The sequence below is a fragment of the Rhinolophus sinicus genome, chromosome 11 (genome assembly GCF_057876585.1).
Source record: "Rhinolophus sinicus isolate RSI-liver-muscle chromosome 11, RSI-T2T, whole genome shotgun sequence".
Classification (NCBI taxonomy): Eukaryota; Metazoa; Chordata; class Mammalia; order Chiroptera; family Rhinolophidae; genus Rhinolophus; species Rhinolophus sinicus.
The window spans coordinates 22,021,205-22,043,588 of record NC_142511.1 but is presented as its reverse complement, the minus strand read 5'-3'; the positions used below and the strand labels follow the sequence as shown (position 1 = coordinate 22,043,588).

The 22,384-nt window shown below is 51.5% G+C and overlaps 1 protein-coding gene across 1 annotated transcript in view; it reads left to right on the top strand.

Moving 5' to 3' along the window:
* The first annotated feature begins 312 nt into the window (after positions 1 to 312).
* The window catches only part of MAPKAPK2 (MAPK activated protein kinase 2), a 45,081-nt gene continuing 23,009 nt past the window's right edge, over positions 313 to 22,384 (top strand). The window contains exon 1 of the mRNA XM_019752465.3: positions 313 to 796. Within this exon, the coding sequence (XP_019608024.2) occupies positions 536 to 796 (261 nt within the window). The 5' untranslated portion in view covers positions 313 to 535. The remainder of the gene's footprint in view (positions 797 to 22,384) is intronic.

Sequence of the window (22,384 nt, the reverse complement as noted above, 5' to 3'; positions counted from 1 at the left end):
GCCTTAATTAAGAACTAGGATTTCACTGTCCCCACTTGTCCCCCAGCCCCGAGCCCCGCCCTCTACGCTCCGGATGTCGCGCGTCCTCCCCTTTAAGGCCAGCCCCTCCCCCACGCCCACACCTCCCGGCCCGGCCCCGCCTCCCCAAGCCCTGCCCCCTCCGACCCTCCCCTTTAAGGACCAGCCCCGGACGCAGACGAGGCTGTGACGCGGCCGCCGGCCCCTGGGCTGGGTACTTTGTCGCACGGCCGCTTCCCCCCGGGCTGGGCCCCCGCCGTCCCGCGTTCCTCCGAGCGTCAGGCCCCCGGGGGGAGGGTGGGAGGGAGGGAACTGGGCTGGTGGGCGCCAGCGGCGCACAGCGGGACCCACGGAGCCCCGCGACCCGCCGAGCCTGGAGCCGGGCCGGGCCGGGGAAGCCGGCCCCAGCCCGGAGCAAACTTCGCCGCCGGGCGGGGGGTGGCGGGGACCCCGTCCGGAGCCGGAGGAGGGAGCGGCCGCGGGCCCTCCCGCCTCTCCTCCCGCGTCTCCCGGCACCATGCTGTCCAACTCCCAGGGCCAGACCCCGCCGGTGCTGTTCCCCAACCCGCCGCCGCCGCCGCAGCCCCCCGCCCCGGCCCAGCTGCCGCCGCAGATCCCGCAGCAGTTTCCCCAGTTCCACGTCAGGTCGAGCCTGCAGATCAAGAAGAACGCCATCATCGACGACTACAAGGTCACCACCCAGGTCCTGGGGCTGGGCATCAACGGGAAAGTTTTACAGATCTTCAACAAGAGGACCCAGGAGAAATTCGCCCTAAAAGTAGGTTTGGGGGCGGGGGGAGGGGAGGACCGGCAGCGGGGGCTCCGAGGGACGCGCCCCACGCCCTGGGGCGGCCGGAGCGCGCGGTGGCTCAGCGTGACCGCACCGACCCTTTGCTGGGACGGGGCGTCCGGGCCGCTGCGGGACCGTGGGTCCCGGCGCCGAGGGTGCCAAGTGCGCGGAGGGCGGGGGCAGCGGGAAGGTCAGGGCCCAGCTGACCACGCCGCCGAGACCGCGTTTCCGGTCACCTCCGGGTGTGAGCGGCGGGGGCTCGCGAGGACTCTTGAGGACTCTGCCATTTTGGGGTTTGATCCGGATCCAGCCGAGTCGGAACGGTTGGCTTCGCGACCTCTTCTGCTAATTTCACCGCGCCTCGAGGAAGTGATTTTCGGGGTTTGTGGTTCCCCATCCTCTCCTTCGCCTTCCTTTCTTTCTGCGGGCACAAAAGGCCCATTACTCATTGAGCTGGTTGGTCGGTTGGTTTTGAGAAGTCGGATCTCAGAGTTTATTTAGGCTCGCTCCTTATTTGGGAGCCGGAGTGTGTGATTTCACTTCCCTGAGCCTCGCGAGTGCGGCGGTGCCGCCTGGCGTCGTGCGGGCCCCAGAGGTGGGTGCCCTGCTGGGGATTCCGCTCGGCCGCCGCCCCCGGGGGCAGGAGGGGTTCTTTTGATCCTAGAGTAGGGACCCTCCTACCTTGAGTGCAGTGAGGCTCCGGGTGGGAGGCCAGCAGCCTCCCGCACGGCGTCCGCTGTTTCCACAGCTCCAGTGACCATTGTAAACCCCGTCTGCAGGCCACGCGTGGCCCAGTACTGATTCCGCAGATCAGAGGTGGCCACTTGAGTCCTGGATATGGACCGTTGTTGGACAGTGGAAGGGAGCGTTATCCTTCAGTTGGGGAAACCCAACCTCTTTTTCTTTATGAGAGGGTCTGGTAGAGGGAGAACGGGGATTTCAGTGAGAATACCTACTCCAGAAGTTAAACAGAATTGACTTGGAGGTTGATGAGGTGAGTGGGCCCCCTGCAATGGTAGCCAGGGTTCAGAGTCACTACAGACGTTTTCCCCTCTGAGGGTTTACAGATTAAACCACATCTCTAAAGGTGGTATGTCAGGCCTGTTTCCCCTGGGGTGTCTTAATGATTGGAGGAGGAGAAAATTACTTCCTGTGTTGTATTTCTTCCCCCTCAACCCGCAGGGCTAGCTGTGTTTCAGCTATTAATACAAAACTGAGATATGTGTTGGGTGAAACTGTTGAATATATAATTAGCTGTAATAAAACTCGGGTACATACTTCAGGTTTGTAGAGGGTAAGCATGTCCGATTTCCAGATTTAAGATCTCTAAAATTATTTTCTTGCTGCTTTCAACCTACCTTTTTTGGAGAAAGCTTTCAACTAGTTCCAACATTCAGATTTTATTTGGTTTCTACTTTATGGTGTTGCTATGGGGTTTTGGTTAGTGTTTAGTGTTAGACTGTTGGAGAAGGGATATATTAGTCTCTTGAACATTTTAATACTTTTTGTGCCTTAGACCACTTTTTCTGTACTTATAACTGGGGGCAGGGAGGGGGGATAGTTGTTTGACCGTGGCTCTGACCTTGGGCAGTGGAGTTGAGGAAGTGACTGCTGCTTCTTTCCAGGAGAATTTTCTGTCCCCTCTGAAATGCCATCTGCCTTCACCCATCAGCAGTTTGGGGACACTGGCTACTCATTTTCTTGGGAGTTGGAATATTGTGCAAAGACTTCAGAACAAAAGCTCTCATCTTCTCATTCTGTTTCATAGCCACGCAGAACCACCCTCTAAGATGCTTTTGTGTGGCAATGCAGATTTCTGTTGTAATTAGTAGAAGAGAGATTTGGATGTTACCCCCTTTTGAATCGTTCTGAAAGCGAAAATCCAGCAGTATTTTAAATAATGCTCATCGTTTATTCTTCTCCAGCTAGGAGTGGGTGAAGACTGAAGTCAATCTGTTTTGATAGGCAGCCTGCTCCCAGATCTTACAAGTTGACTCAACTGTTATATTATAGATTTCCCACACATCTTTGTATAAAAACTTAATAATAGAGGAAGAAAGAAGGGATGAGACATTCAGAGACTGACAGCAGTGTCAACAGCACTTCATATCCAAATATTGGCTAAGACATAATTACAGTTGTAGGGGAATCTGGTTCAAAGAATCCTGTTCCAGGCATGCACCAAAGAGACTTATAGATCTTGGATCTTGATGAACTTAACCTTAGGTGCTGATTAGTGAAGTGATTTTCAAAACCAGTAGTGTTTTGATTATAAAGCAAGGGAGGAAGACGGGTGGGGGGCAGGAGGGGTTACCCCATCTGGAAAGGGCCCGAGGGAAAAGGGAGGAGACCCCTACTCTACACAGTATGTCAGGTCGTTCCTGGGGATTTGGGGCAGAGAGCAGAGCGTAGGGCAGCAGCATGGCCTCTGCTGTGTCACAGCGCTGAGAGTTGATAGGAGGTGGTGACTGCCCAGCTGCCCTGCTCCCTATCTGTGGTCTGTGATCTTTTAGGCCTATTAAGTGAAATCAGCGCTTAAAGCAGCAGCCTCAGTTTGCCCTGCTGCTTCTCTACTTCCACCTGAGAGATCTGACATTTAAATGCTTCTGGTGGGTGCTATGACCTCACTCACCGTCTCTTCCGGCTGCTTTTACTCATGCTTCAGTCAGAGTCCGAAGGGACTTTAGAGGTCATCTCTAACCCTCTCATTCTGCAGATAAGAAAAATAAGGCCCAGGGTAGACTTGCTTGAGGGTAATACAGCCATGCACTTGGCAGAGCCAGGATCAGACCCCAGGATGCCTGAGTCGCAGTGTCAGGCCCCTTCCCACTCTGTAACTGCAGTGACATCAGTAGGCCAGGGCTTGGGACTGGCTGCTGCTCCAGTCCCTCAAGCCAGAGGAGCTTCACTCTTGGGTGAGGGGGTGCTAGGCAGGGATTTATCACCTCCCCAGAAACAATCCCTGACGTTGGAGGGGCAGTTTATAAACCAGCTCAGCAGCCGCTCTATGAGTTTTGAATCTGTGGTAAACCAGCTTTTTTACCACCCCTCCCCCTTGTAGTAGTGTTTGACAAATGTCTTATTTTTTCGTACAAGAATATGGGAATTCTATTAACTATTTATTTGATAGGGACGCCTAGTCTCAACCCACTTCTGTGGTAATTGGTCATATTCGCCATGGGTTCCTCAGCCGCTTCCTGCCTCACTGTGTCATGGTGACTCTTAGGTATTAGCTGAACAAATTTAATTAAAGCTGGTATTGTTGTCCCTCTGCTGTGTGACTCTTACTAGGTGAAGCATGTTATTGCTTTATAAAATATAGACTGTTGTCATAACTTATCTCTGTCAGTCTTTCTATTGCGTGGATTAGAAAAGCAAGGTCCCATGGTTTCTTCTTTCTCCAGTGGTCCTCTCTCCCCAGGTCACTTCGTGTCACTGTGATACGGCTTTCTTTGGTGTTCTGAAGAATTGCTGGTTGGAACCTCTCATGGTTGGTCTGGATACTGTTAGGGGGAACACCAGAGCGCCCACATCCCCCCAGGACAGGCAACAGATCCAGCACACTTGGTGCTGTGTGCCTGTTGGGAGCAAGATGGGTAGTGTGGCTGGGTGATGGGCCGTGTTCAAATTGGGGTTTGCTGGGTGGAATCACAAGGTGAGGAAGGTTCATTGACCAAAGCAGCCTCTTTCATGTCCACTACGGTTGCAGGTATTTAGCAGTTTGCTGAGCGTCCTACCGTATTTTTAGTTGTGTAGAGGATACAGACATGAAGTGGCCTCAGAATTTGGGGGTGGAGGGTCAAGAAACTGATTTGGGGAAGGTGAAGTTAAATGTAGTCTAGGCTGCACTGCCTGATGTGGTAACCTGTAGCCACGCATGGCTATTTAAATTAAAATGAATTAAGTTAAACTAAATAAATGTGAAAAATCAGCTGCTAGCCACATTTGGAGTATCCAGTGGCTGCATGTGGCGAATGGCTACGGGATTGAACAGTGCAGAAGAGTGTTTTCATCCTTGTAGAAAGTTCCACGAAACTTTGCTGGTCTAGGGGTTAAACGTTTGGTTGGGAATAGAGGAGCTTTGAAATGGATATCTGTGAGGACCCAAGGCGCTGAGGACAGCCCATTGCTGGGCCTTGAGCAGTAAGCAGCTCTGCAGCAGGTGTGGTGGCCTTGGCCTTGGGGAGAGTTGAAGGGAGAGCGGGAGCTCAGGTTGGTAGGGAGCAAGTGGGGCTGGTGGCTCAGGAGCAAACCTGCGCCATCTTTGTATTCAAAGCAGGTTCTAAAGTGTTTGAGGGGCATCAAGTAAACTAACAGGATGTTTTAAAGAAAGGTTACGAGTCGCTGAGGTTGAGGCTTGTGGTTCTTTGAGGGAGGGTTTTAGAGACACTGTCCCTCTCCTGGGGCCCTGGCCCCCGTCTGCTGCAGTGCAACTCTGGGCGTCCACTGAGGCAGGATCAAAGCAGGCTTGGCTCAGGGTCCTTCTTCACTTGTGAATTCTGGGCTTTGACAGAGCTCGAACATAATCTCCAGCTAAGATCTGGGATCAGTGGCTTACAGAAGGCGGGGGGTGGGGAAAGGCAGCCAAGGCCTCCGGCCTGGACATCGGTGGGTGTCTGGGAAGTGAGGGGCCTCCTTTTCAGGAGGATGAAAGTATTGGTGTCCACTCTATGGTGTTTCAACTGCTTGGGCTCCACAAAGCTGGACCATCATCAGTTGATGGTTTTACTTACGTAGCAGGTGCAGGGACTCAGGGCAAGGCCTAGAGGAGCCGAAGCTCAGCACTGCTGGAGGCAGACTTAATCCTGGCCAGATCCTGGGGCAGCAAGAGGGGGGCTCACGCTCCTGTCACCGCTGTGGAGTCTGTGCCAGGAGGAATGTCAGCCCCAGCAGGGAAGGACAGGGCCCCAGCATCTGCTTCTGAGTCTGTAACAACTCCCCAGTAGCCCTCCTGTGCTCTGATCCGGGATTCTCCCCGGTGGTTTGATGCTGTAGCACAGGATTCATGCTTTCCTGCTTCCTCTCCTCTGCTTCAGTCCCTTGCAAGTGTCATATGGGCTCCCTTTCCCTCTCCGGGTACTGCATCTTTCTTTCCAGGTGTTTCAGTGTCCCAGAGGGAGTTAGGTGGACAGGGCCGAGTTCTTGGAGTTGGAAGGGGTAATGATTTAAGGCCCAGGGGTTCCTCAACGCACCTTCGCGCTGACACTTCCCTGTCATCTTTGACTCCTTCCGCCTCGTAGAGGAAAAGGCTTGGCCAGTCCAGGACGGTTGAAGGGTACATACCTGGTCTCACCTGGTGTCAGCATCAGAGCCATGTCTTGGCACCTGCCTCTCCGGGACCTCCTCTTGGTTTGGGTTCCTTTGGTTTTCTGCTTGCCAGAGGTAGTACCAGATTGCAGACGTGGTAGTGCTGCAAAACTGAGCTCCACTAACTGGCCACTAGGGTCTTTCTACATAGGTCACCTTATGAACGGGGACACTGGTAAAGAGAAGGGGCCACACCACTGGGCAGCTTGATGTCCACCGGGTCGGTAACCCAAATCAGATTTTCTGTCTTTAGGGGAATACTGACATTTTTTATTTTAAGATCTGTACGGATAGAAATGTCGAGATGAACCCATTACTATGGGTTATGCGCTCGATTAGCAAGAGCAACAAAGGGTCTGTCTTTGTGCCCTGCTAGCTAGTTGTGTGACCCTGAGTAGGTCAATTAAGTTTTCCAGGCCTCAGTGTGTACACCAGAGGGTCAGGCTACTGGTGGCTGCTTGAGCAGTGGCGTGTGCAGCAGTGGAAGGCTGTGCTGGGAGCAAGAACCCGGGAGCAGACAGCTTAGCTTGCTGCCTTTCTCCATGACTGACCGTCAGCAGTACCTGGGCCAGCGTGCGTGCCTTTTTCATAAGCTTAATTCTGGGCTCTAGGGAAGCCCATGACCAGCTAGCCGCTCCTTTTCTTGTGTGAAGACTTGTGTTTCAGTTAGCAGAGAGGACAGGCTGTAAAATTCCATGGGGTGTGAACCTACTTTTGCCTTGAAATCAGAAGAATCTTAGTGTAGTGGTGGCTCAGGTAGAGATGGAGAGTTCTCTGTCTTACATCCAAAACTTTTTTCCCATTTGAAACTGTGGGGCCAAACATGGCCCCTGGGATTGGTGCTGCAGGCTGTGCCCAGAACAGGGGCATCTGGCGGAGGGGGGGCTGCAGCTAGCCCACTGTCCACTTGTCAGGTATGTGTGTTCTCTTTCACCCAAAGATGTGGTATCGGCTAGGGGCTGTTGTGAGGTGACAGTTGGAGACTGATTCCCAGAGCTGATGGGGAAGTCAGGAGTTACATGCACGTACCACTTTGTACCTTTACCGCAGGACTGTGTAAAAAGGGATATCGGGAGTCTGCAGAAGCAAGAGGACAGGGGGCTGCCTGGTGATGTCTGTTCTCTTTTCTTCCTGCCTAGTCAAGGCTAAAGCAGTAGTTTCAGCCCTGGAGCTTTGGACTGTGCGGTGCCTTGTGCCAGGCCATCAAATTTGGTTGGAGGAGGAAGAGACACAGTAGAAAGGGGGTAAGGTTGTGCTTAGCCTCTGGCCATGTAGAGTTCTTGGGGTCTTTGTTATCTAATCCAGTAAACACCTTGGTGTGCCATCCGGCAGGTGGTAGAGGCTGGGATGTGGCCTCAAGGTCAATCGCTGTCTGTAACTCATGTTCCCTCCAGGACCATCCAGGCTGTGTGTTTGTTCTGCTAGGAATCTGAGCTGTCCCAAAGGGTCATAAGAAAGGGCATCTTACTCTTAAGGGACGTTTCCAGGTATCTCCATGGCCAGTGTCACTCCAGGACTTGTCTGGGCGGTGAAGAGCGGTGACCAACGCAGCAGCTTCATGGCCACTGTTGGAAGTCTTTCCTGTCTCAGAGATGAGGGGGCCAAAAGGAGCCGTTCTGTCCACGCCTTCTCTCTGTTTGGCTTAACTCGGTGAAGATTCTTCTTTTGAACCTGAAGCAAAGATGAAATCTCTCCGGTCCTGGGTAGGGGAGGGGCCTAAGAGAGCATCCCCCTGCCAGCTGTTCCTTAATGTTCCTGGGGTCTCCTTCCTCTCAGTCTCTCCCCAGGCAGGTGATTGAGTTGGTCACTTTGCTGTCATTTTGATTATCCAAATTGTTACAAGGCTGCCAGCCCACCCTAGGCATTTGCAACGTGGTCTTCTGCCCAGGGCCCAGACTGTAACTCAGCCCCTCTGTCCCAACAACTAAAAATAAACCTGTCACTGCCGCAGTCTCCCCTCACTGCCAGGCCCTGGGATCTGTCCCAGATCTTCCTGCAACACTGCTGAACTTCTGTCTGTTTACTCGTGCTCTCTCCGTTTGCCCCTTTGCTTCCAGCCTGAGCTTGGGAGGTGGTTTTGGACCAAGTTGCTTTCTAAGTGCTGGGAGTGAGCTTTGGCTGGTGCTTGTGCAGGTAGCACGCTGTATGTGCACAGAGGCTCTGGGGAGCCGCCTTGCCTATTCCTCACTAGGGGAGGCGTGAGCTAGGGAGGAGGGTGAACAAGTCCACTCTCATCTGTGCTTGCCTCCAGCTCTGGCTTCCTCCAGGCTCCACCTGCAAGCAGGTCTCCCTGCCGGAAGATGTGTGGGGATGAGGAGGAAAGCCCTCCTGCCTGTCCCGGGCCCTCACCCCGACTGCCTGTGACTGCGACTGCCTGTGACTGCGACTGCCTGTGACTGCGCATGCTACCTGCCCTAGAACTCCTGCCCTGTTGCTAAGGATACTCTCAACCTCCCGCAGCGTGGGGCTTCAGGTTACCACACTCACATTCACAAGTGTGACCTCATCTCGTTGGCTTTCAAGAATAACTGAGGAGTAACTGGGCCTGGCTCTCAGGCCTCCTCCATGAGTCGGACCACGGCCCCTCTGGCCCTCCCAACTCAGCCACCTGCAAGTGTCACAGAGAGCGTGGGTCTCTTCTACCTCCTGACTGTGGGGGGGAGGGGGCAGGGGGATTGGTGAAAGTGTCCACTGAGGTCCATCGAGGTCACCTCTTCCTTGCCACCCATGGATCCTGGGAACCTATAGAAGGAGGTGAAGAAAGGGGCTCAGGTAGCTGGGACACCTGTCAACTGATGGATTCTGGACAGAGTATTTCTTTTAGCTTGACTTTGGCATTCTCTTCTTTCTGATTGCTCTACTCCTTGGACAGGTGTTAGTACTAACCATGGCCTGGGAGGTGAGGTTCTGTGTCTGTTTTCTGGGACGAGAACTTATTTGAGAGAAGGGGTATATGGGTGAACGGTAGGAGGCCAGGCAGGACTTGGCGGGGGGGGGGGGGGGTTCCTCTGCCTTCACCTAGATTTACATACGCAGACCGTGTCTCCATGTCTGCCTTCTCCCATCCGCCTGAGGCCTTCCTCCCTCTGCAGGGAGAGATTTATCTGCCAAAGCCCATTAGCCGTTGTAGGGGAGGAGTTGGGTGTAAATTACTAAGAGTTTATTTTTAACTCTGACAGAGGAGCCCCTGTCCTTGGGTAGCCATGCTTTTCCACTTCTCTCCCTACTCTGGACCCCTTCTTGGCTTCTGTAATTCTTAGAGGAAGGCTGGTAGGACTCTAAAAGGTCAGGCTTTACAGGAGCCAGGAAGGGAAGCCTGTCTAAGTAAAGAATCTGCAAATTGCTTGGCAAATACTTCTGCAGAGCCCCGGGTGGGTCGTGGGGACTGAGGGGGGCGAGGGATAGTCCTGGGCATTTGAGGCCCCAGTGGAACTTCGAGCATTCTAGGAATGCAGGTGGGCTGGTGAAGAGAGCCTGTGCCTTGGGGCTTGCAGCCTTGGAACTTGCTGCCGTCTGGCGCACTCTGCTGTGCTGGTGAGGGCAGCAGGGATCGTCTCATGCCTTTCCTCCTGCCTGTCTCCTCACAGGCACCCAGATCTCCAAAAGGCAGAAGGCCACGGGGACTAAGTGAGCGTGTATAGTAACCAGCTTTGTAAATACTTGCGTTTATAGAAGTGCTGAGTTTTGTCATTCCCTCTGGCTCCCAGGCTCACAAGCTTCGTATTCTGTCCACTAGAGCCTGTGTAGGATTCACAGGGACTTCATACCCTTCGTGGCTACACTTGGCAGTGCTGTTGGGGAGGAAGAAGAGGGGTGTGAGCGCCCCTTTGCCTGGCTCTCCTGATTTCATGGAATTGTCTTGGTTACATTGCCTTAGATTTTTTTTCAAAAGGACATAAAATTGGGTTTGAGGTGTAATTAGAGAAAGAAGCAATAGAGACTAGTGGTGGTGGTGGGAGGGGGCGGGGGGTGCGATGGGTAGTAGAAACATGGAGCTGACTGAGACCCTCAACCATGGAAGGAAAGCTCTTGGGCCTCAGTTCCTTGGCGTGAGGGTGCATCAGTTTGCCTAAAGCCCAGCTCTGATCATGCAGCTTCCCAGCTTAAACCCTTCAGTGGGTTCCCTTTGCCTGCAGAATACAGGAAGTTTCCAAAGCCTTCCCTGCTCTGACCCTGTTGGATTGTTTTGTCATTGTCGCCCCCCCTTGACCCCCCACCACGCATGTTATGTGTCAGCTCAAGTGGCTTATCTATGCTGTTTCCTTAGCAGGGCTTTGCTGTCCCACCCCGTAACTGCGGTGGTGTGTGTCCCATCTGTAGCTTCTTTGCCCTCTGCCCCGCCCTCGTCTGTACCTGCCTGTTCTGCCCTGCACAGTGCTGCTACTTTCAGGAAGCCTTTCCCACCAGAAGCAGGTCTCCACCATCCCTCCCTGTCAACCTTGCCAAGACACTCTTACCTTTTAGTCCACATTGTAGATGTCTTTCTCCATGTGCAAGGTGCTCCTCTAGATAATGGATTCGAAGTTCCTTGAAGACCCACATCTTCATTGCTTCCGTATCCTGCCAATTCCGAGTACTGAGGCACTGTGCATGACCCCGAGCTGCCTAGTAAAGGTGTGATAGCTAGTGGTGGATGCTACCTACATAAATACAAGGCACTAGCGGGGATTCTCGGGACGGAAGGGCTGGTTCTGGGAGAAGGGCAGTATTGGGCTGCACTCTCTGTGACTGAGCCAGGTGTATGTGACAGTCCCTCTGAATGTCCCTGGTTTTCCTCCTGTCTGCTAAAAATTCATTTTCAGAAAACTCTTCTGGGCACTTCTCCCCTCCACCCACTCGGATCTGCTGACTCAAGCTGGCACCTTCTGTTTTTGCTAATGGAGTTCTCATTCTTGTAAGGGCCCTGACCACAGTTTCCCACTGATGCCTCTCCTCCTCCTCCTCCCTGTTCTAGAACCCCACCTTTTCCTGTTCTGCTCTGGAGATGACCCTTTTGCCTCTTGGGAAACTTTGTCTGAGCGAGAGGGACAGATGTGGAACTTGCCAGCTTTCCTACAGCTCTGGCATCTTCTAGTAGCTCCAGAAACAGCACAGACACAAAGTGCAGTCCAAGGTGATCTATCTGCTGGCCTCGCTCTGATGTGTTGCAAGAGGCCCAGCGTTGCACACCGAGTTTCCAGGACTGAGGTCAGAGGTTTGAACCTTGTGGGGCCACTTAAGTCCATGCCACAAGTTTCCAGGGGAAATAGAACTGGACTGGTGGTCCTCAGCAAGTCCTAGAGCCTATTTGGGCCTCCTCAGTTTCCTCATTTGTAAATCAGAGGGTTTGGTCTTGATCTGGAAGGACTCTGCATTGAAGGGCTTTCTGCATTTACTGTTGTTGTAACCGTATTGCTGGGAAAGCAACCTGATGCTGGGAAAGAGGTGGTCAGCCCAGGTTCCCTGGGAGCTGGGTTCCGGGGAGCCAGGGGACTGGGAGCCTCCTTTCTGTCCTCACTGCAGGCCAGTGTTCTTTCATCCTCCTCCTGGCTGTAGTATTTTTATTCATTCAGCCATTCAACCAATATTTACAAACATTTATGTAATCCATGCCTGCCTCCTGCCTTCCCTGCTGACTGGCCATCAGGAGGCCCAGATGGCAGGATTAACCTAGAATGGGTGACTAGTCAGGGCCATCCCCTTGGGTTTAGACCCCTTTAATGCCTCTGCTCTATGAGGTGAGAGGAATTTCGAACAATGAGGGTTGATTTCCAGCAGTTCACACTAGACCTCTGCTGGATTTGCCTTTCTAAGCTGGGTTTGCCTTAGGGTGCCTTTTATCCCTCTGAGATCCAAAGCAACTTAATACTCAAGAAAGTTAATTAGCAGAGCCAAGAATGACTTTTGCATCCTCCTGAAGGATAGATCAGAAGAGCAGATTGACTTTGATACATGTAACAATCTTCTGTCTTCTGTCTCATTCAGGTCACTGTTGAAAGTTCTAGCAACACTGTGAAGGTTTCCCAGATGGAGTCTTTACTGAGCAGATACTATGTATCACAGGCATTGTGTTAGGTGCCTTACATACATCCTTAGTGATACTGCCAAGTGCAAGTCCTCATTTTACAGAAGAGAAAACGTGCAGAATCATTCACTTATTACCAATTATTTACTGAACCTACGAAGTGCTAAGTATTATTTTAGGCCCTGGAAGTACATCGCTGTACAAAACTGACCAGAAAAACAAAACAAAACAAAATCCTGCCTGCATAGAGCTTGCAGGGGAGACAGAACATAATCAACTAAGTGACACAGCTTATTGGATGGTAATAAGTATAAAGAAGAAGATAAATTAGGGGAGAAGGCCCTGGAATGCTGGGAGTATGTACTTGGGTTGAAATTATAAATAGGGGCTCAGGCAGGGCTTCACTGCAAAGGTGATAGTTGAGTGAGCCTTGGAACGACTTGGAGGGGGCAGGGCAGCAGGCAGAAGAAGAGCAAGTGCAGAGACCGGAGGCCGTTACTGTGGAGTGTGTGGCTCTGACACCTGGGCTCCTGCTCGCTGGCAGTACTGCCTCTCTGATGGTTCTTCCGTGACTGCGTTATAATTCAGTACGTAGTTGACCCAGCGATTTATGTTTCATCATCAAATATTGATGGAATGCTTATTTTGTACAAATTGCTACAATGATAAGATGTAGGCCCTGCCTTTGGGAACTTAAAATAGTTTAGAGGAATGAACACCTATGTGTGTATAAAGAATGAAAGGAATGAAAAAAGACTGTCCCCTAAATCTGGACTGTGCCCTTTGACACAGTCTCACTTGACACTCTGACAGACAGTATAGCACGTCCTCTAATAATAACGTCTTTTCGTTATAATGTTGATGAGATAAGATGCTGCTATAGGAACTTAACTGCTGTTTACAGCCATTAGCCTATGATAAAATTGGTTTCATTCTCCGTCGTCGTTTCACTTAAAGTCACAGAACCTATCGACAGCGTTGAGTGCGGACTTACTGTACCTTTCTGACAGGTAGGCCGAGTGGTCTGATTCCTGGTTTTACACGTGAAGAAAGGTTCAGGCAGGTGGTGGGGAAAGTGATTGAGTTGAGCAACAGAGGATACAGAGACGAGGGGTGGGGTCCTCAAGGCTGGAGGGGCTGAGAAGGTAGGATCACTTTTGTCTGGCACTGGCAGAGACATTACGGACTCACCCCTGTGACACACCCAGGGGACGGTGCAGATAAAAGTTAAGCTGACAGAAGCGTTTGTAAGGCTTGTGGAGGGAACTTCACTGGGTGCTCCCAGCTTCTGTGTGGCTGAGGGGGAAAGAGACGATGTCTTCCCAGGGATCTTCCTGGTAATAGGAAATACTGGGATTGGGTGTTTCCTGACCATCGCTTAGAGCCAGGGTGGAAGGGGGTAATGAGAAGGAAATGGCCAGGCTGAAGCCCTGGCAGAGGTTATTTTTCGCCCCTCGGGGCCTTCACAGGGCTTCTCTCTTGCTCTGAAGAATCGCACCCTTCATGCGTTAGCCTCCCAGGGGGAGGAGGTGGCAGGCAGGGTGATGGGGAGGCCCCCTGCCCCAAGCTCTGGCCATTTGCTTCCTGCCTCTCAGGAGCTGGGTGAGCAGAAGTTGCTTGGGATGGAGCCAAAGGACTAACCGTTAGTGCAGATGGGAAAGTGAAGCAATGGGTCGGGTCTGTTTTTTCCTGAGCATGTGGCTGTGTGTGACAAAGGAAGTTGCAACATGTTTTCTTTCTTTGGTTTTATAGAGCAGGAAGGGGACAAAAAACATCTTCCAGTAAACTTCAGGGAAAGTATCTAATCTTTGATGGATGGCTATTACCCCCCTCTGCCCACAATCCTTTCTTCTGGAGCCTTTCTTCCATCCTTCCTCCCCCATTCATACCTTCCAGTGTCTCTCTTCTCGGAGAGACTATGTCTCTGCAGCAGGCTAGCTGCTTTTCCAAAGAGAAAGTAGTCCTTGCCTTGGGCTGAGGGAGCCTTGAGAAAGTGTCTTGTCCGTTGCTCTCCAGGCAAGAGACAGGCTGCACCAGCTCATTTTTGAAAGGCGACCTGGTGGCCTCTCCTTGACAGTGAGAGCCGTTTAAACAGGGTACCCACCTGGCCTCGCTTGTCAGGTCTGCTGTTCATTTGGTGGCCCAGGAGGTTGAGGCAATGCTTGTTTCTCAGCTCAAATCACCAGACGTTTTGGGAGCTTCAGAGCACAGTCTTGGCAGATGCTGGGAAAAGGGCCCCGAAATGTGGGAGGCGGAAATCAAGGCTGGAAGACCACACATGTCTATCTGGAGTCCTTGGTTACATTTGAACTTGGCCTTTGTGTTGTACCCGGGCAGGAATCCAGTTGTGTTTGGAAGTGTGTAGATGATATTTTCCTGATGAAAACTTTTGAGGTCTGGAAAAGTAATGGAGCTTTTCTCTTTCCTTTCCTTTCCTTTCCTTCCCCTTCCCCTTCCCCTTCCCCTTCCCCTTCCTTCCTTCCTTCCTTCCTTCCTTCCTTCCTTCCTTCCTTCCTTCCTTCCCTCCCTCCCTCCCTCCCTCCGTCCCTCCCTCCCTCCCTCCTTCCTTCCTTCCTTCCTTCCTTTCCTGGTGCCATTCATTTCTTCTCTCTTGGATCGCTATACCCAATGCTGCCCAAACGTTCCGGTACAAGCGTGGTTTGCCTCCAGCCTCAGTCGACTGCAGGATGTTCCAGGTTGTCCCTGAGAGCGAGGTCTCCTTTCTCGGCGGGAGCTGCCTGGGTTGGGTGATGGCTGCTGGTGTTAACTGCTGTCTTGGGCAGAATAGGGCAAAGTGCCCAAGAGGGAGAGTTTTTGATCGGGCTCTTTGTTCTCTCTACCTACCGTTGGCTCTGTGCAGCGGACACAGAGCTCCTCCTTTCCTGCTGTTTTCTTTGAATTTAATCTCCCTGTTATCAGGTAGGTCTCTTCAGGCTGCAGTTGAGCTCCAAAGAGGTGGTGGTGGAGGGAGTTGGGTCAGAATTTGCTTGTTTGCCTGAATCCCACAGTGACTACGGAAGCTCTCTTTCACAGGAAGTTGCACTGGCCAACACAATCCAGTAGCCACTACCCACATGTGGCTATTTAAATTTAAATAAATAAAATGAGAACTGAGTGCCTCTGTAGCACTGACCACCTTTCGAGTGGTCCACAGTCGTGTCCAGCCATATTGGGTGGCACAGGTGGAGAACACTCCACTGTCACAGAAGATTCCCTTAGTGCTGGACTCGGAAGTAATCACTCTACACCCGGGTAAAGGTTTATGTGAGCTGGAAGAGCACGTTGCGAGGTTCTGAGGTCCAGGCCAGAGGGTAACGAGAAGGTAATCATTTAGAAGGGGACGACCTTAAGTAGTAGTTAGTTTGTCTCCTCAGCACACGTCATCTAGCCTAGTGGCCCCCCAACTAAGTTGATTGTCAGAATCACCTGTGGGTAACATTTGAAAATGCAGATTCCTGGGCCCCACTCTTTGTATATTGTTGAGTTCAAGACTCTACAGAGGTGGTATTCAGGAATATGTGTTTTTATCTGTGATAATTATCTGGGTGTGGCCTCCACCGATCTATCAAATCTATGCTTAAATTCCTTCAGTGATGGGGAGCTTACCCCTTTATAAAAACTTACCATTAAAAAAAAATTGCTCTTGTTACAGTTCTATGTTTACTGGTTTCCAAATTTGGTTCCCTGCACTGGTAACATTCTTTTGTGCTGGTTGTATGTTCCAAAGCCTTCCAGAATGCATCAGTTCCGTCTTCTGCAGATGCCTGAGCACAGCCATGGTGTGCTCCCCTGGGACCGTGTCACAGCACATTTTCAGAGTGCACGACCTGCCGAGGGCTCTGGGGAGAAGCAGAGATGGGGACATCCCTAGACTCCTGATTGTCAGGCCTTGCTGAGAGGTTGAGGAAGTTCCACATCTCAGTGCACGCGACAGTGGAGTCACAAGGATTTTCCAGCTGGTGTGGGCCACGTGTACCCTCCACCTCTCTGGGAGCTGCGCCATAGGACAGAATCCTTGTTTCTCTGGTTAACACTTGCTTTTCGCAGGCACTGATCTGTTTTTCTTCAGAGACTTGTCCGTCGTCCTCTGCCTGATAGGACCACAAACACCAGTTGTGTTGACAGGCCTTCAGTAGCCTCCCCTCACCTCCAGTGTAAGGCTCAGACTCCTAAACACAGTATTCAGGCAAAGCTCTGGCCTTCCTTCCGTTCCATCTCCACCCTCATCTGTACGCACACTCCCCTCAGCAGGAGAGGGCTCCTTCCCGTTGGGCAGTGCATTCTTACGCTTCCAGAGTTTCTCCTGGGCTTTTCACCTGTTCATCCTTTTAACTTCTGGTAGAATTGTCCTTATCCTGAGGCTGAGATTTCACCAACCCCCAACCCCAACTCCAGGCAGCGTAACTCCCTCTGCTGTACTAGTGACAGTTCACTAGCTGCATGACTGCTAAGAATTTGAATTACTGGTGCTCCCATGTCCTCCCCTGCTGGACGCTGCGCTCCTTGAGGACAAGGATGGTGTCTTGTTGGGTGTCCCCAGTTCACGCGCAGTGCCCGGGGTGCTTAGCCGAGGCGCGGGACACACCCACAGAAGGCGTAGTAGTGTCTTGCCTGTTTGTCTTCTCTTGGATTCTGATGAGACCGTCGCAGGGATCTGGAGCACCTTCCCGGCACCAGTGTTCTTGTCCCCATGACCTCAGGTCTCATCATCTCCGATGAGAAAATTGCTGTGTAGCAGCTGATAATTAACAAGGAGGACATGGAGCCGTGGCTGCCTCAGAGCAAAATTGGTATTTAAACAATAAAGCTTTTTAAAATCAAGAATTAAAGTGTCAGCTTCAGAAGCAGTTACATCCAAACACAAGTTCCCCCCGCCTCCCTCTCCCCAGTTAGAGAAGGTAAGTGGAATAGAGAGTGGAGGCAGAGAATTCTCTTTAGCCTTGACAGAGTTCAGGGGGAAGAGGCCTGGGTGGGAGGGGTGCTGGCAGGAACCGTGAAAAGGACTTTTATGTTTCTGCTCTCGGGGTGAGGCCTGCGGCTGCTTGGAGAATTGGGGGGAGGACTTCACTAGAAAGCGCTGTCAGTGTTCCCTTGCACTCCCAGTTTCTATAGGTTGGACTAATTTTGCCAGGTGGGCAAGAAGAGAGTTTTAGAAAAATAGGGTAGGAATAAACTCGGGGCTTTTCCCTAAGGAGATAAAGCTTCCACTTCTGTATTCAGTGATATATGGAGATGGTTCAGTACTGCCTTGTGGTGTGTCATCTTGTTTTCTTCTAATGCTACTGGGAGTGGGAGGGGAGAGCTGACATTAGGGCCTTCTTCCTTCCTAGGTCAGACCCAGAGCACAAGGAATTTCCCAGCCTCTTGCTGGTGCCCAGATAGTAACCACAGTCTCCATCTCCGCGGAAGGAGTTCTAAGAAATACACATGCGTACCAGGAATAGTCTGTGGCTTCAGAACAAGGGCAGCTGCTCAAGATGCTATGGCTTCCTGTGTGAGGGGTGGGGGGCTTGAGCGTGCCTTGCAGCCTGTCATGGGGGTCACCTGCCTCTGCTCAGCTGCAGGGGTCAGTGGGAGACACCCTTTCAGAATCTGCTTCATTGTGAATGAAGCAGAAAGCGCATGGCAGGAAACCAGAGAGGCTGCTGAAGCGTCTTTTCTATAAGTTCACCGCAGGTACACGACCTCTATTTTTCCAACCCAAAGTAAGGTCTTTCTGACAAACAAGTGTTTTTGTGCTGGACTACTATGAGATCCAAGAGACAATCTGAGATATATATGTAGTTTGAATATGACGATATTGGACTCTCTGGGAAATGCTGACGATTGATGGCATGTCTGAGTATCTGTCAGTCATTCTTACCTGTCCATTGGTGTCTGGCCCTGATGGGAGGAGGGTTGAATGAGAACCCACGCTGCTCAAGCTTGGTCAGCCTGCTATTCCTTCCAGGTTTCTCTGTTGGAATTTGTGGTATTGGTGGCTGAGCTCACCCAGACCATGTGTGACACGTACGGTGGTGACCGCTCATTGACTACAGGTGTGTGCATTGAGTGTGGGCACCCACTTATCCTTATAGCCAAATGCAAAGCAATTGGGGCGGTCTAGGGGGAGACTTGATAAGGGAATAAAACCAGCGGGCTCCTCGGGGGCCAAAGCCTTGTCCTGTGTGCAGATGATTCCCAGCCAAGGTTGGCTCGAGTGTATGCGGAGGATTCGTCTCTTTGATGAAGTTCTAATGGCCTTTGCAGAAGCGTCATTGTCAGTTGAATGGAACGACACCAGTGCATGTGTGGGCACATTCATCTGTTCATTCATCTGTTCACTGGACGCTCACTGAGGGGGAAACATGCAAGCCAAGTATTTCGTATACGCTCCAAGTGATTGAAGAGCCCTGTACGGGGGCCTGGGTGAACATGGAGGGAAGAGTCACCCATTTCTCCAAACACTGCAGTCTTGGAATGTGTTGGTGGAATGTCTGAGATGCTCTGTGATCAAATGTATCTGGGAAACATTCTGTAGTGCACATTAACCTTTTGAAGGCTCTGAGAAGTTCTGTAGTAAAAGAATGTATTTGACTTTGTGTAGCTTAGTGCTTCTGGCGTATAGAGGACCCCTCTCTTACTTATCACTTACTAACATCCTACAGAATATATCTGAGAAACGGTAGTACAATCTCCCTGCTCTGGGAAAGTTGTCCAGTGATTCAGAGAAAAATTCACCTGACTCTAGGTCAACACAGGTTTGAGAGGCTTAAAAGAGGTGTGTGTCTGTTCTCTCTCTCTCTCACCCCCCTTCCCGCCCTCCCTCCCCCCTCCCTTCTTCCCATTGGGGGGTGTGGCAGACAAGGCCCCTGGCAGGTGGTTTCTATTGAAGTTGACCCTGTCTGCATCCCTGCTGGCTTTGTGCTTCTGGAGAGGCTTTTGTCCTGGCTTGAACACACTGAATAGCAGCTACATCTGTCATGCCTGGGAAGCGGCAGTTTGCAGCATCGGGGTGAGCAAGCAGTGAGCAGGCACCCCCCTGCTTGGGGCCCAGGCAACTGAGAAGTCCCGGTGTGGAGAAGGGAGGGGCTGCTGACCCCAAGGCAGCTGCTTGCTAATCCTGGAAGTGGAAGGAGCAAGATTTAGCTCTCTTGTCTCTGCATTCTCCTGTCCTTGGGGGAGATTGTGTTGAACCTGAAGGTGGCAGCCAGGAAGAAGCAGATGGGCTGGGTGTTTTCTCCCCTCGCTGCCAACCGAAGGGCATTTGGAGAGTAGACCAGGGTGGAAAGGCACTTTGGCTCTCTGTCACCCAGGGGAATGGAGGTGAAGGCATTTTGTTTAAATTTAAGGAAGAGTTCGGCATGGATTTACTAAAGTTTGTGGAGTTTTAACATTTGAGAGTCCTGGGTAGAATTGTTTTCAGACCATTGATGACAGGAGGTGGATATGAATGATTGTTTCCCCCAGACGGCCCCTCCCTGACAAAGGCCTACTGGGTTCTTCACTGAGCGAACCCAGGCCCAGGGAATTCCTGAGCCTGTTGCCGGCCTCAGCACCCTCCTGGTGCGGCTTTGCCAGGAGGCTGTGGTTATTTCTAAGGAAACTGACAACTGGGGAAAAAATGGGGATGTGAGTGGGAATCAGTCACTCTTGCTGGGGAGTATACATGTCTAATGCGAGTAGACTCAGTGTCATTAAGGCAGGCCCAGCGTTTCCTGTCGCTGAGTGTGTGTGATGTATATATGTTCTTTATGCTGCTTTTCCTCTTTTGACCTTCCCAAAGGGAGAGGAGTTATTCTGTCCTCAGGAGCTAGGGTGAGGTGTCTGTCACCTCCCAGCTCCTCTGGCCTTGCCTTTCTCAGCCACTGGTACTGCGGCTGAGTGTTGCTCAGATGGGGGAGAAGCTCGCCCAATCCCTCTGATTGCTGCTGGGTTAGTAGAAAGGGCAGATGCCTCTCCTTCAGTCCCCCCTTCAGCTCAGAGCAGGAAGTCTGGGTGGGCCAGGCTTTGCTTGGGAAGCCAGAGTATTAGCTGCTGTTGCCAACTGGAGCTGCGTTTGCAGACTCCCGGGCTCCAGCGACCTGGGAGGGACCAGCAGCTCTGACCCTCGTGGACTTGCTCCAGGGGAGGTGGGGGTGCCCTTGCCAGGAAGGTCTGAGCTCACTGGAGTGTTGGGTGTTGGGCAGGGGTGGAGGAGGACTAAGGAGGAGACGTGAGGTAGGGCTGACACCCTTCCTCCCCCATCGGCTGGGGATGCATCACCACTGCTGGGAATGCACTCAGGTCACTTCTAGACAAGTCAGTCATTATGGAAATGCTTTCTCACCCCAGATGGGGCTCTACTTGTTCAGAAGAACCTTCACATGTACTCTTTCCACGTCCTAGCAGCGCAATTACCGTGTTTCCCCGAAAATAAGACCTAGCCAGACCATCAGCTCTAATGTGTCTTTTGGAGCAAAAATTAATATAAGACCCGGTCTTATTTTAATATAAGACCAGGTATAATATAATATAATACCAGGTCTTATATGAATTTTTGCTGCAAAAGATGCATTAGAGCTGGTGGTCCGGCTAGGTCTTATTTCCGGGGAAACACGGTAAGCCACTTACCTGCCACCCCCTCGAGGCTAGAAGGCAGGGTAGTGTCTGAGCGCCCATTCCTGCGATCTCTCCCTGTTCTCCCTTTACCTCTCAGAGGTGTGTAATAGGCATGCAGGGGGGAGGGTGGTGCTGTCCACCTCACTTCTCTCTTTCCCACAGTCCTAGACTTGTTGGGGTCCATTTCCTGTCATGGCCCCACTTGCAGCTGTGGCACATCTGGACCTCGACTGGGTGTCTGTTGTGCTGCAGGATGAGGTGCCCAAGTCCCCGGGGTGACTGGCCACAGTTACTCCAGGGAGGACTGCGACTGCCCACACCCCCGGCACTCCTCTAGACTCCAGAGATTTCCTCCAGACTCCTGGGCTCCTATTTCTGAGTCTTGACCTCTAAGCAGTCTGCCCCCCTCACCCCGCCCAAGGAGAATGGCGGGAAGGAAGTCCTGCCAGAGTTGTTTTTGGTTTGTGAGGTAACGGTCTTTGGTTTGAGAAACGTACACGTATTCCCCTCCCCTTTAAGATCTCAGGCCAGGAGCGCTAGACTCTTGACGGGGTAAGGCAGAGAAAGAAGGGGGTGGTTATGGTGCTGAAATCTAGGAGGGGTTCCCGGGGTCCCTGGTGCTTTTCCTGGGAATCCACATGGTCTACTCAGGGCCCTGGAGTGTGGCCCTTACTCTGTCACCAAACAGCTGTGGAACTTGGCAAACATATTAACCTCTCTGTACCTTAGTTTTCACGTGCCTGACGTGAGGATCGTGTTGGGTCCACCTGGATTGCAGCTCTAAAGGTGATTTTGTACACAGCAGGACTACAGAAAACTAAAGAAAAGTTAAAACTAGGTTTATTGAGGCAACATTGGTTAATTACATTATATAAATTTCAGGTGCACAACATTATAATTCAATATCAGTATATTCTATTGCGTGCTCACCACCAAAAAGTCTGGTTTCTTACTGTCACCATACATTTGACCTCCCCCAACCCCTTCTCTCGATAACCCCACTTCTGTTGTCTGTACCTATGAATTTGTTTTTGAAAACTAAGCAAACTTTAAGGTTATGTTACTTACCTAGGAAAGAGAATCATGTCAAAGAATTTAGAGTTGGAAGAAACCTTCGGCCTCAGGTAGGCTAGACATGTGTTAGATTTTCCGGAGGAGGAGACAGAATGAAAGTGTCTTGTCTGCAGGTACTCAGCAAGTTAACTGTAGAATGAGGGTCAGAACCAGGTCGCCCCGCTTTCTGGCACATCCTTCTGTCCTTGCTATACGCCAGGATGTGTGTCCTTGGGGTAGAAAACCATAGAGTAGATAAATCAGACCACAGAAAACCCGACAGTCCTGTATACAGTTAGGTTTAAATTATCCATGCCATTAGGGCAGGGGAGAGAGAGAGATAGAGTAGATAATCTAAAAATTATTGAAATTAGACTTTTCCAAATATTAGTGCATTTTTCTCGCCCAGCAAGTGTATCTCTTTAATTCTCTTGGGCTTCCGTAATGTTCTGTGTCTCAGAAGCCTGCTGTGTGTTGGGGGTGGGGTGCTCCTGCTCATTGAGTCAGGGCTTGCTGTGGCTCATCTACAAAGTGGGTAATCCACATGCAGACAGTTCAGAGCTAGCCGTACCCAGTCCCTTTCTTTGCGGGCATACTGACACGACAGCAAGCTCCATGCCTTTTGTGTGTAA